General features: G+C 44.4%; 1 protein-coding gene across 1 annotated transcript in view; it reads right to left on the reverse strand.

The window, feature by feature from the left end:
* The window catches only part of NINJ2 (ninjurin 2), a 108,301-nt gene extending 94,666 nt beyond the window's left edge, over positions 1-13,635 (reverse strand). The window contains exon 1 of the mRNA XM_023182993.2: positions 13,465-13,635. Within this exon, the coding sequence (XP_023038761.1) occupies positions 13,465-13,635 (171 nt within the window). The remainder of the gene's footprint in view (positions 1-13,464) is intronic.
* Between the last annotated feature and the right edge of the window lie 1,191 nt (positions 13,636-14,826).

Below are 14,826 nucleotides of genomic sequence, written 5' to 3' on the forward strand. Positions count from 1 at the left end.
TGATTTAGTATAATGTCTAGTTTCAGTGCCTTCATTCTTTCTACTGTGAATCCTCAAATGTTTATATAGACTTAATTTTTGATTAAATATATTTTCCCCATTTGCTACATATGCAAAAATATTTTTTAGTAGAAACTGGTGTTTTCTAAGCTATAGTTTTCAGACAAATGTTCTTTCACATTCATTACATTTTTAGACTTTCTCTCAAATATAAATCCTCTGATGTTCACTAAAGTTTGAGCATCTGCTTCAGGGTTTTCCTTTAATATAAAATGTGTACAATAAAATCTGTATTACAAGTAAAGGTACTACAATCCTCTTTATGTTTGAAATGTTTGTCTTCAGATAGTCTTTAAAGGCCTATATTTTCTGAAGGTCTTTTTACAGTAATCACATTTATAATACTTTTTTTTTTTGAGATGGAGTCTTGCTCTGTCGCCCAGGCTGGAGTGCAGTGGCGCGATCTCAGCTCACTGCAAGCTCCGCCTCCCGGGTTCACACCATTCTCCTGCCTCAGCCTCCCAAGTAGCTGGGATTACAGGCACCCACCACCTCGCCCGGCTAGTTTTTTGTATTTTTTTTTTTTTTTTTTTTTAGTAGAGACGGGGTTTCACAGTGTTAGCCAGGATGGTCTCGATCTCCTGACTTCCTGATCCGCCTGTCTTGGCCTCCCAAAGTGCTGGGATTACAGGCTTGAGCCACCGCGCCCAGCCACATTTTTTTTTAGATGGAATTTCACTCTTGTCACCCAGGCTGGAGTGCATTGGTGTGATCCTCGCTCACTGCAACCTCCTCCTCCTGAGTTCAAGCGATTCTCCAGCCTCAGCCTCCCAAGTAGCTGGGACTATAGGCGTCCGCCACCATGCCCAGCTAATTTTTTTTTTTGTATTTTTAGTAGAGACAGGGTTTCACCATGTTGGCCAGGCTGGTCATGAACTCCTGACTTCAGATGATCCGCCTGCCTCGGCCTCCCAAAGTGCTGGGAATACAGGCGTGAGCCACCACGCCCAGCCTAACAAATACGTATTTATTGAGTAGTCTGCCTGTTGTTCATTAGATACGCTGCCCAATGCCATGAAGATTCCAAGGCCCAGTTAAACATCATACATCTCTGGAACTTGATTTTTTTCCTCTTTAAAACGCGGGCTAGAGCCGTTCATCGGGGATGAACTGACCGAATGAATGGATGTGTTCATGAGTGTTCTTTGCTCTGCAGAGGCACCTGGGCTCTCAGATGGAGATCCAGGAAAGGTCTGGGCAAGGAATAAAAAATTTGGCTTTCACCTGCAAATCTAGCCACCACATGCCCCCATCAGAGTTGGACTTCTACACAGGACCTGGAAGGCCGATTAATAAACCAAATTTGGCCTTCATGGTTCATCACAATCTGATTCCAACTTACCTTTATAATCCTATTTCTCACTTTTCTCCTCCATTCACCTTATAGTCTAAACAAATCTACTCATCCTTCCCCAGATATACCCTGTGTTTTCCTGCCTCCAGCTTTTTGCTCATACTGTTCTCTGCACTAGTCAGTAGTGCAATACTCTTGCACTAGTCAAAGTCCTATCCATCCTTCGGAGCTCATTCAATGACTGTCTTTTCAAAGAAGTCATCCCAAATCCATCTATCTATCTATCTATCTCTCTATCTGGAGTGATTTTATCTTTTTCTTTTCTTTTTTTCTTTGAGACGGAGTCTCTGTCGCCCAGGCTGGACTGCAGTGGTGCGATCTCGGCTCACTGCAACCTTCACCTCCTGGGTTCAAGCGATTCTCCTGCCTTAGCCTCCCGAGTAGCTGGGATTATAGGCATGCGCTCATGCTCAGCTAATTTTTGTATTTTTAGTAGGGACGGGGTTTTGCCATGTTGGCCAGACTGGTCTCAAACTCCTGACCTCACGATCTACCCGCCTCAGCCTCCCAAAGTGTTGGGATTACAGGTGTGCGCCACCGCGCCCAGCTGGGATATCACATTTCTAGTCTTGGAGCGTATTCAGATACAAAAAACAAGAGTTGTCCTATGTAAAACTATTAAAAAGTGAAACAGCCACTTAAAAGGAGATGCCGGCTGGGCGTGGTGGCTCAAGCCTATAATCCCAGCACTTTGGGAGGCCGAGACGGACGGATCATGAGGTCAGGAGATCGAGACCATCCTGGCTAACACGGTGAAACCCCATTTCTACTAAAAAATACAAAAAAAAAAACTAGCCGGGTGAGGTGGCGGGTGCCTGTAGTCCCAGCTACTCGGGAGGCTGAGGCAGGAGAATGGCGTAAACCCAGGAGGCGGAGCTTGCAGTGAGCTGAGATCGTGCCACTGCACTCCAGCCTGGGCGACAGAGCGAGACTCTGTCTCAAAAAAAAAAAAAAAAAAAAAAAGGAGACGCCTACTTATACACAGTAGTTAAGTATAAACTGTTTAGTTTTATGGTAATCAGAAACAGTCAATAAATATGTGTGTGTGTGTATGTGTATATATATAGTAGCCCATGAAATCTACTCATTTGCATATGGGCACACCTGCTTCTCTAATTTTCTTTTTTAAACTACAAGTTTTTTTCTATTCTAAATATAATATATGGGTTAGTAGAAAATGTGCAAAGGAAATAAAAAGTGAAAAGAAAAGTAATGGATGAAAATAAATCATTCATAAACCCATAATCCAGAAATAACTACTATTAACTTTTTGGTTTATTTTTTCCAATAGTTTTCCTACACATATTTATTGTATATGATTTTTTTTTTTTTTTTTTTGAGACGGAGTCTTGCTCTGTCACCCGGGCTGGAGTGCAGTGGCCGGATCCCAGCTCACTGCAAGCTCCGCCTCCCGGGTTTACGCCATTCTCCTGCCTCAGCCTCAGGAGTAGCTGGGACTACAGGCGCCCGCCACCTCGCCCGGCTAGTTTTTTTTGTATTTTTAGTAGAGACGGGGTTTCACCGTGTTAGCCAGGATGGTCTCGATCTCCTGACCTCGTGATCCGCCCGTCTCGGCCTCCCAAAGTGCTGGGATTACAGGCTTGAGCCACCGCGCCCGGCTGTATATGATTTTTAAAGGAAATTGAAATGAAACATTTATGTGCTTATGTATCTTATTTCTTTAACCTAACGTATGATTAGCATTTTGATATTTGCTTAAGTATTCTTTCAAAACATAAAAAAATTATTCCATATTTATTTACAGATTTATCAAACTTTATTTAACCATTTCTTCATTATTGGACTCTCCATTTTTTGTTATGTATAATATTTCAGTGAACATCTTTGCATATCTAAACACAACTTTGATCATTTTCTTAGGCTGATTCTAGAAGTGAGATTAGTAGGGCAGTGGCATGATCTCAGCTCACTGCAACCTCCGCCTCCCAGGTTTAAGTGATTCTCATGCCTCAGCCTCCTGAGTAACTGGGATTACAAGCACACACCACCACACCCAGCTAATGTTTATATTTTTAGTAGAGATGGGGTTTCATTATGTTGCCCAGGCTGGCCTCAAACTGAGCTCAGGTGATATACCTGCTTCAGCCTCCTAAAGTGCTAGAATTACAGGTGTAAGCCACTGCTCCTGGCAAGTCATTTTAAAATTTCTTGGCCGAGCGCGGTGGCTCACACCTGTAATCCCAGCTCTTTGTGAGGCCAAGGTGGGCAGATCACGAGGTCAGGAGTTCGAGGCCAGCCTGGCCAACATAGTGAAACCCCCTCTCCACTAAAAATACAAAAATTAGCCGGGCGTGGTGGTGGGTGCCTGTAGTCCCAGCTACTCAGAAGGCTGAGGCAGGAGAATCACTTGAACCCGGGAGGCGGAGGTTGTGGTGAGCTGAGTTCACACCATTGCACTCCAGCCTGGGCAACAGAGTGAGACTCAGTCTCAAAAACAAAAACACCATATATATATATATATGGATATCTTGACACATATTATACTATCAAATTGTTTTCTGGAACTTCCATTTGAAAATAACTTCTGGAGACTTCTGGTTCTGCATGTAAGGCACGTGGACTTAGCCACGCCATCCTAACAAGTAAAAAGCTGAAGAAACTGAAAAATCAACAACTCTTCTTGGATCCAAGAGAGAGGTAAGAACATAGGGCAAACCACTACCCCTAAGATCTGTGGGACAGACGGGTGAAGATGGGGAGTCGTGGCTGATGGGGCAGACTCACAAGGGCAGTTCTCCTCAGGAATCAGTACCAGCTAGGAAACCCTGAACTGTAGTTGACAAATTGCTTGGAGGCTCAGAATGGACAAGTCTGAGCGTTAAAAACTCCAGGGTGACCCAGTCATGGGGGTGGGCACTGGAGGAAATGCTTTTGTGAGTTTTACCTCTAGGAGCTGCCCAAGTTCTATAGTAAATGTCAGAGAAAAATCTCCTCATGCTTCTGGCAGGGGGAAGGGAGAAGGAAACATTTCAAAATAGGCCAGAGCATTCTGTCGGTTCTTCTTAACAAGGCCTGACCTCAGGAGAACTATTTAACCAGAGTCAAACTTGCTGGGGTTTTATTAGAGCCCAAGGGACCTGGGGGAAGGAGAAGACCCTATTGCAGCACACCGTAGCTATCCTGACCCACCTAAGGGGGGCGTACTTAGAAGCAGTTGTGATGTTCAGTCCAGAGGCATAGGCTCACTAAAAGACTGACACCCAGTCACAGAGCTGTGGAACACTTCCCCTCCCCTCACATTTTACCACCACATACTAAGGCCTATTTATAGCAGTTCCTTTTGCCTTGTACATACCTGACTGTCAAGAAAAAATTACAAGGCATACTAAAAGGCAAAAAATGCAATTGGAAGAGAAGAGCGAGCATTAGAACTAGACATGGCAGGGATATTGGACTTTGTCAGACCAAGGATTTAAAACAACTATGATGAATGTGCTAAGGGTGCTAATGAATAAAGCAGATGGCATGCAAGAAGAGGTGGGCAATGTAAGTGGAGAGATGGACACCCTAAGAGAGAACCAAAAAGAAATGCCAGAGGCCAAAACACTGACAGAAATGAAGAATGCCATTGATGGGCTCATGAGTAGACTGGACAGGGCTAAGGAAAGAATCTCTGAGCTTAAGCATATCTCATGGAAAGCCCCTAAATGGAAAAGCAAAGAGACAAAGACTGAGAAAAATAGAACAGGACATTCAAGAACTGTGGGACAACTACAACAGGTATCATATATGTAATAGAAATAACTGAAGGAGGAGGCAGAAAGGAACAAAAAAAATGTGAAACAATAATGACTGAGCATTTCTCTCAAATTAATGCCAAATTATAGATACAGGAAACTCAGAAAAAAATCAAGTAGGATAAATGCCCAAAGAACTACAAAAAAATCAAAGACAAAGAAAAAATACTGAAAGAATCCACAAGAAAAAAAAAAAAAATCTTACCTATTGAAGAACAAAGATAAGAATTACATCTGATTTCTCCTCAGACACATGTGAAGAAGAAAGTGGAGTGAAATATTCAAAACATTGAAGGAAAAAAATCCAGCAACCTGGAATTCTCTATCTTGCAAAATTACCCCTCTAAAGGGAAGGAGAAATACTTTCAGAAACAAACAAAACTAAGAGAATTTGTTGCTAGTAGCTCTGTCTTGCAAGAAATATTGAAAGAAGTTCTTTAGAAAGAAGGAAAATGAAGCTGGACGTGGCGCCTCATGTCTGTAATCCCAGCTCTTTGGGAGGCTGAGGCAGGCAGATCACTTGAGGCCAGGACTTCCAGAAAGAAGGAAAATGAAATAGGTCAGAAACTCATATCTACGTAAAGAAAAGGGAAGTATCAAAGAAAGAATAAATGAAGGTAAAAGAAAAACTTTTTTTTCTATTCTTTTTTAAAAATAACAAATGAAAAAATTCAGCCAGGCTCGATGGCTCACGCCTGTAATCCCAGCACTTTGGGAGGCTGAGGTGGCAGATGACTTGAGGTCAGGAGTTCAAGACCTGCCTGGCCAATATAGTGAAACCCCCACCTCTACTAAAAATACAAAAATTAGCTGGGTGTGGTGGCAGGAGCCTGTAATCCCAGCTACTCGGGAGACTGAAGCAGGAGAATCACTTGAACCCGGGAGGCGAACGTTGCAGTGAGCCGAGATTGCGCCATTGCACTCCAGAATGTCAATGGTCTAAATACATAATCGAAAGGCAGAAATTGTCAGGATGGACACAAAAAGACGACCCAACGGTATGTTGTCTACAAGAAACTCACATTAAACATAAAGACACATATAGATCAGCTAGGTGTGGTGTTTCACCCCTGTAACCCCCGCGCTTTGGGAGGCTGAGATGGGATAATCACTTGAGGCCAGAAGTAAGACTAGCCTGGGCAACATAGTGAGACTCTGTCTCTACAAAGAATAAGAAAATAGCTGGGTGTGGTGGTGTGTGCCTGTAGTCCTAGCTACTTGGGAGGCTGAAGTGAGAGGATTGCTTGTGCCAAGGCATTTCAGGCTGCAGTGAGCCAAGATGGTGCCACTGCACTCCAGCCTGGGTGATGGGTGACAAAGTAAGATCTTGTATCAGATAAAAAAAAAAAAAAGACATACAGATTAAAAGGAAGTGGATGTGGCTGGGCATGGTGGCTCACGCCTGTAATCCCACACTTTGGGAGGCCGAGGTGGGCGGATCACCTGAGGTTGGGAGTTGGAGACCAGCCTGACCAACATGGAGAAACCCTGTCTCTATGAAAAATATAAAAATTAGCCAGGCATGGTGGCACATGCATATAATCCCAGCTACTCTGGAGGCTGAGGCAGGAGAATTGCTTGAACCCAGGAGGCGGAGGTTGTGGTAAGCTGAGATCATGCCATTGCACTCCAGCCTGGGCAACAAGAGTGAAACTCCATTTCAAAAAAAAAAAAAAAGAATTATACACCACACCAACTGAGGTTTATTCCAGGTATGCAGGACTGGTTCAACATTTGAAAATCAATTAATGCCTGGTGCGGTGGCTCACACTTTTAACCCCAGCAATTTGGGAGGCTGAGGCAGGTAGATCACCCAAGGTCAGGAGTTCAAGACCAGCCTGACCAACATGGAGAAACCTGTCTCTACTAAAAATACAAAACTAGCTGGGCGTGGTGGTGCACGCCTGTAATCTCAGCTACTTGGGAGGCTGAGGCAGGAGAATCGCTTGAACCTGGGAGGTGGAGGTTGAGGTGAGCTGAGATCCGCTATTGCACTCTAGCCTGGGCAACAAGAGCCAAACTCCATCTCAAAAAAAAAAGAAAAACAAAAACAAAAGAAAATCAATTAATGTAATTAGTCACATCAACTGACTACAAAAGAAAAAATCACATGATTATATTAATAGATGCAGAAAAAATATTTGCCAAAATTCAACACCCATTCATGATAAAAACTCTCAGTACACTGGGAATAGGGAATTTCCTCAATTTGATAAAGAATGTCTATAAAAAGCCTATAACTGACATCATACTTAATGATAAAAGAGTAGAAGCACTCCCACTAATATTAGAAACAGGCAAGGATGTCTCCTGTCACCACTGCTTCATACATTGAATTTGCATTCAGTATGAACAAATCTTAGCAATTTCCTCGTCTTTGCTAGGAAGTCCTAGTAAATGCAATGTAGTTCCTTCAAAAAAAAGGAAATGAAGGGACTACAGATTGGGAGTGAAGAAATAAAACTGTCTCTGCAGATGACATGATTGTCTATGTAGAAAGTCCAAATGAACTGACCAAAAATCTGCTGGAACTAATAAGCAATTATAGCAAGGTTGCAGGATACAAGGTTAATAAATAAAATGTGATCACTTTCCTATGAAACAGCACTGAACAAGTAGAATCTGAAACTTAAAACACTACCATTTACATTAGTACCTAAAAAATGACATGCTTATGTATAAATCTAACAAAATATGTACAATATCTATTATGAGGAAAACTACAAAACTCTGATGAAAGAAATCAAAGAACTAAATAAATGAAGAGGTCAAGCATGGTGGCTCACGTCTGTAATCCCAGTACTTTGGGAGACCGAGGCGGGTGGATCACTTGAGGTCAGGAGTTCAAGACCAGCCTGGCCAACATGGCAAAACTCTGTCTCTACTAAAAATACAAAAATTAGCTGGGCATGGTGGCAAGCACCTGTAATCCCAGCTACTCAGGAGGCTGAGGCAGGAGAATTGCTTCAACCTGGGAAGCAGAGTTTGCAATGAGCTGAGATCGTGCCACTGTACTCCAGCCTGGGTAACAGAGCAAGACTCCGTCTTAATAAATAAATAAATTTATACATAAATATAAAATAAATAGAGAGATATTCCATGTTTATGGATAAGAGGACTCACTATAGATTCAAACAATCTCAATCAAAATCAGTTGTGACTATCAACAAACTAATTGTATAGTTAGTTTATATAGACGAGCAAACGACTCGCTGGGCGTGGTGGCTCAAGCCTGTATTCCCAGCACTTTGGGAAGCCGAGGCGGGTGGATCACGAGGTCAAGAGATTGAGACCATCCTGGCCAACATGGTGAAACCCCGTCTCTACTAAAAAATACAAAAAATTAGCCGGGCGTTGTGGCGGCGCCTGTAGTCCCAGCCAGTTGAGAGGCTGAGGCAGGAGAATCACTTGAACCTGGGAGGCAGAGCTTGCAGTGAGGCAAGATCAGGCCACTGCACTCCAGCCTGGGCGACAGAGCGAGACTCCATCTCAAAAAATAAAAATTTAAATTTAAATTAAAAAAAAAAAAACCCACTACATATGAGCAAAACACCGGAACAGACTCCTCACTAAAGAAGATGCAAAGGTAGCAGATAAGCATATGAGAAGATTCTCCACATCTTATGTCACTAGGGAAATGCACATTAAAACAAAAGTGGGATATCACTGCACAGCCGCTAGAATGGCCAACATCCAGAACCCTGACAGTAGCAAATGCCGAGGAGAATGTGGAGCACCCATTCATTGCTGGTGGGAATGCAAAACAGCGTAGCCATTTTGGAAGACAGTTTGGCAGTTTCTTCCAAAACTCAACATCTGACCATATCATCCAGAAATTGCGATCCATTGTGTCTTCCCAAATGAATTCAAAATTTATGTTTACACAAAAACCTACATAGCGGTTTTTTTTGTTGTTTTTTTTGTTTTGAGGCAGAGTCTCACTCTGTTGCCCAGGCTAGAGTGCAGTGGCGTGATCTCAGCTGACTGCAACCTCCGCCTCCCGGGTTCAAGCGATTCTTCTGCCTCAGCCTCCCGAGTAGCTGGGATTACAGGCACCCGCCACCACGCCCAGCTAATTTTTGTATTTTTAGTAGAGGTGGGGTTTCACCATGTTAGCGATAGCCAGGCTGGTCTCGAACTCCTGACCTCAAGTGATCCGCCCGCCTCGGCCTCCCAAAGTGCTGGGATTACAGGTGTGAGCCACTGCGCCCAGCCAGAGTGGCTTTATACAGAATGATACATATGATACATAATGCCAAAACGTGGAAGCAACCAAGATGTCCTTCGGTAGGCGAATAAATAAATAAACAGTCGTACATCCAGACACTGGAATATTATTCAGTGCTAAAAAGAAATGAGCTACCAAGCCATGAAAAGACGTGGAGGAAACTTAAATGCCATTACTGAGTGAGAGAAGCCAATCTGAAAAGGCTACATATGGTATGATTCCAACTACATGACACTCTGGAAAAGGCAAAACAGAAAGTCAGTCATTGCTGGGGGTTGAGCGGGGAAGGAGCATGAACAGGCAGAATGCAGAGGACTTTTAGGGCAGTGAAACTTCTCTAGTATACTATACGATAGTGGTGGAAGCATGTTATTACGCATAGAATGTTTAACGCCAAGAGTGAACCCTCATGCAAACTGTAGACCTTGGGTCATAATGATGTGTCAGTGTAAGGCTCATCAGTTATAAAAAAAAAATGTACCATTTTGGTGGAGGAAGTTGATAATGGGGAGTCTTTGCATGTAGGGTGAGGGGCTATATGGGAGATCTGTGTGTCTTCCTTCTCGATTTTGCCATGAACCTAAAACTGCTATTATATATATAACTGCTATTATATATTATATAGATATCATATATAACTGCTTATATATATATGTCTTTAAAAGCAAAACAAACAAAAATACTCCCAGAGTACTTTGTCTATAGACCTTCTTCTATTCATAAGTATTTTTACCTCCACTCCCATCTCTTTCTATCTGTATCTTGCTATACTTAACCTGAGCTATACTGAATTTGCATTCGGTATGGACAAGTCTTAGTTCCTCTTTTAGCAGATCATCTTCACATTTCCATCAACATGCAGCACAGGAGGAAAAAAAGGAGCCAAGAACTGAATCTGTCTGGGGAACCTGGACGCCCAAGAGGAGTTCCATTTTGAGAAGGAGCCAGGCTAGGAGCTTAAACTCTGTACTTGGGGACAGGGTTGCAAAGCTGGCTCAGAGGGGAAGAGAGGGATCATCCTCAACCTTTCCTTTCATACGTCCAGACTCTGGGAGATGAGCAGCCTTAGCTCCCTGGCAGGGCTACCAGTGAAGGCAGGGAGAAGGGCAGAGGCTTGGAGAAAGGAGCAGCTCCAGGCATCCAGCTGGTGGAGGCCACCTGCTCTGAGTGCTGTGCGCCACTCTTCACAGCCAGCTGTGCTGCTGCTACCCATCCCAGTCTCACAGGTCCTGACCTGGAAACACATCTGCAACATTGATTATGGAGGCTCAAGTTAATGTTATTTTAGGCTGGTCTTGAACCCCTGACCTCGTGATCTGCCCGCCTCGGACTCCCAAAGTGCTGGGGTTACAGGCATGAGCCACCTAGCCCGGCCCTGTTATGCTCTTTCTAATGAATACTAAAACTATAAAGATGGTCAGCCATGGTGGCTCACACCTGTAATCCCAGCACTTTGGGAAGCCGAGGCTTTTGGATCATTTGAGGTCAGGAGTGCAAGACTAGTCTGGCCAACATGGTGAAACTCTGTCTCTACTATAAGTACAAAAATTAGCCGGGTGTGGTGGTACATGCCTGTAACCCCAGCTACTTGGGAGGCTGAGACAGGAGAATCACTTGAACCCGGGAAGCGGAGGTTGCAGTGAGCTGAGATCATGCCACTACACTCCACCCTGGGCAACAGAGTGAGACTCCGTCTCAAAAAAAAAAAAATCTGTAAAAATAAAAGTTATAATAAGAAGTTGTCAGCCATTGATAGAACCTTTACTACCCACTGGTGATCATTGTACCACATTTTGGGAAAACGTTGTTTTAACTAAAGAGTGTTACTGTTTTCTTTTTAGAGACAGAGTCTGGCTCTGCTGCCCAGGCTGAAGCGCAATGGCATGATTGCAGATCACTGCAACCTTGAACTCCTGGCTTCAAACAGTCCTCCCACCTCAGCCTCCCGAGTAGCTGGGACTACAGGTGCACGCCACCATGCCCAGCTAATCACTTTTAAATTTTTAATAGAGATAGGGTCTTGCGATGTTGCCCAGGCTGGTCTTTAGCTCTTGAGCTCAAGTGATCCTCCTGCCTTGGCCTCTGAAATGCTAGGATTACAGGCGTAGGCCACCGTGCCCAGCCAAAGGTGGACAAGAAATTGTAGAAAATAATGGATAACCTTCTGACCAAAGGAAAATGTGAGTAAGATACAAGAATTAAATAGCATATTGGAAGAGACTGAACGACAAATGAAGAGAAAGGCACATTAACACCTTAGTCACCTGCTAGAGATAGAGACATTCATCAAGCCTAGTCAGTCATTTCCTTCTCCTCCCTCCCACCACCTCTTTCCTTCTGAACCTCTGGTTCAGATGCAAAGTCCTTAGCCTGTAACTCTAGATCGTTCAACCCATTAGCACAGAAGAAACTTGCTCTTCTGAGAATAATAAGCAGCAACACAGTTTCCTTAACAACCAAGGATCTTATAGATGCAAGAACTAGAAGTAAGAAGAAAACACACACCAGTGACAGAAGACATGGACTGGAGGTCTTGGGCCAATTAAGTGACCTTATTCCTATCTCAGAGCCTCTCCAACTCATGGCTTCCTTAATTCATTCACTTAACAAATGTTTTCTAAAGCACTTAGTGTGTACCAAGAGTTGCCTCATGCACGAGGGCTGCAGCAGTGAATAAAACAGGGGAGGCCCTGATCTCAGAGATCTTGTGTCCTAGTGAGAGTGACAGGCAATACATACTAAATAAATAAGCAATGTAACTTTAGGTGGTGAGCAGTGCTGCGCAAGAAATTAAACAAATGATAAAGACAAACTGGGGAAGAGGCATCCTGTAAAGAGGTTGGTCAGAGGAGGTCTCCCTGGGGAAGTAGCATTTGAGCTGAGACCTGAATGTATTAGGAAGGGCCAGTCAGGAGATAAGCCAGGGAAAGAAGGTTCCAGACAGAGGGACCAGCAAGCCTCGCGGTGGGACCGCTGTCAGGGCTGGCTGCCAATCCAGGAGAACAACACTGGGTATGCAGTTGTACTTGGTGAATGGTTTTGATACAGCACACCAAGCAGTTCTGCAAGTTCCCTGGTGGTGTCTCAACGGTGGAGGGGCCAAGGACAGAGACTCTGCCAGCCTCACGCCACCCTGCCCAAAACACACACAGAGAACGAGAGAGAGAGAGACGCATGCACATACTCTGCTTCAATAAAACAGCTCTCCTTTAATCTGAAGTCTATATTGGGTGGCTGCTTAAGATTTTGTTCGAGGACCAGGTTCAGGGATCAGAAATTCTTGATCTCAAAAGTCCTTTTCCACACTTTGTTTGATTCCGTGAAATGTTACACAGCGGTTACAGCAGTGGTCATAGAACGGTTGATTCTATTCTACCCGTTGACAGGGAGTCAGGGAGTGCAGCTCCCAGCAACCTGGCTCTCCTCTCACCATAACATCCCACCCCTCTCTGGAACCTCTGATGCCTTCCAAGCCCATTCCAGCTAGAGGAGGACACACGCCTCTGCCTCTTGCTAGGAGATTAGACTGATTTCCTTTCCCTGCACTGTCCGAATGAGACGCTTTCTGTCCTACACAGTAGAGCTTTGTGAAGATAGCCTAGAAACGGCTCAAGTTTTTTCCAACCTGTAAAATGCAAAGTTGGCCAGCTGCCTCTCTTCCTAGCCTCAAAACTCATATCTTTCCTGTCTCCAAAGAACTGCCCGGCAGCTCTGAGAGACGTCTCTACTGTCCTGGGGCTTGGGGAAAGCACTGCTCAGAATGTGAAATCATTTTCTGGTAATACGGATCTAATTAGCTCTTTGACTGACAAGAGGAAGCAGAGGCCAAAAGGGATTTAACCAATCTGTTTTTCAGATATTTCAAAACAAGTGAAGAACCAGACAGGGAAATGGAGAGAAAGAGAAAATAAAGAGACAAAGCCTAGGGAGCATTTGGAGAAGGGGGCGAGTAAGAAAGAGAACGGGGAGGGAGACTATCAAGTGACTAAAGTATCAACCCTCTGTTGTTCCAGCTTCCCCTCTCCTCCCGATTTCCCCTCCGCTCTCTTCCAGAGAGAACTTACTTGAAGGTTGATGATTTCTCTTTCTGATTCCATCTCGCTGTCCTCAAGTCCCTTCACACGCACCGGGTGCCGGGAACAGACTGCGTGGGCTCCTCCAGGCTCTGCCGTCTGAGTCTCTGCGGCTTTCTTGGGATGGGAGAGAGCACACAGCTGGCGGGACAGACCTGCCATTCATCCCTCTGATGTGGGATGCCCGTCTTGGCTGCAGCCCCTGGGGGAGGTGTACACAGGCACACGCGTGTGAGTGTGCGTGTGCACATGTGTGTGCTCCAGGAGGTGGCACCTGGCACATTGAGAGGTGGCCTTCTGAGTTGGTAGTGACAGCGTCATTTTCACCAGTGGCTCCAGTGACCTTCCGGTCCCAGCGGAGCCCTCTGAAGTCACCAGCCTGCTTTGAGCTAGGAGCTTGACGACTGGCAAAGAAATCCTGCATATTTATCAAGGAAATTGAAAAACAGCCTGAGGACGACACTATCTGACTTCACTGCTGAGGGGGGTCCCCAGTTCCCATGGGTGGGGTGACCTCCAGCACAGTCTCAATACTGAGGCTTTGGGATTTCCGTTGTTCTTTGCTTTGTTCCCTATATCCCTGAAAGTTTTTTAAAAAATTTGTAGTTTACCTAATAGGCTCCAAAGCATAGGCTGTGTTCTACAAAGTGAGTAAACAGTATGTTTTTACTGACAAATTGTTTGATTCCTTCAACTCCTCCCTTGATTAGCCATAGAGGGAGCAGGGAGAAGTTGTACCTTCGAAGCCAGTTTATGCGAGTAGCAGTATTCTCCCTGCGTTTAAAATAAAATTACCAGGGGCGAGTCTTTTTTTAGAAAGTTTCTTTTTTTTTCCTCTCCTGTTTACCTTAGAACCCAAAACTCTTCTGGCTTGTTCCTGAAGCAAGGTTTAGACACAAGCTTGTGCACGTGTGGCTGTGGGGATGTCCGTAGATGTGCATGGCAGGGTGTTAACCCGTAATCCAATTCAGCGCTTAAAGAGGGGCGGGCGGGAGGAAGACAGGCAGAGTCACACGTTTACTCTCACCACATTCAAATGTTAAAAAAAAAAAAAAAAAAAAAAGGTGGTTTCTTCAGTTCTATGAAATGCCTTTATAAGTTCCCATCCCTCTGAACAGTGGTGCGAGGGAGGGTTGGACATTGCATGGGGGCCATATTTTTGTCTAATCTATGAAGCATAGTTGGATTTAATCATTTAAATGGTAAACAGTCCACTTTAGACACATGCTCAGTCTTTCGGATTTGCAGAAGTTGGCATCTAGTTGCATGGGACGGGTGGGGTGTGGACGGTTCTTGGATCTATCCTGTGAACTCTCCATCTCTGCTCGTTTCTGTCCTGGAGCTGCTGGGCCC

This window comes from Piliocolobus tephrosceles, chromosome 10 (genome assembly GCF_002776525.5).
Source record: "Piliocolobus tephrosceles isolate RC106 chromosome 10, ASM277652v3, whole genome shotgun sequence".
NCBI lineage: Eukaryota > Metazoa > Chordata > Mammalia > Primates > Cercopithecidae > Piliocolobus > Piliocolobus tephrosceles.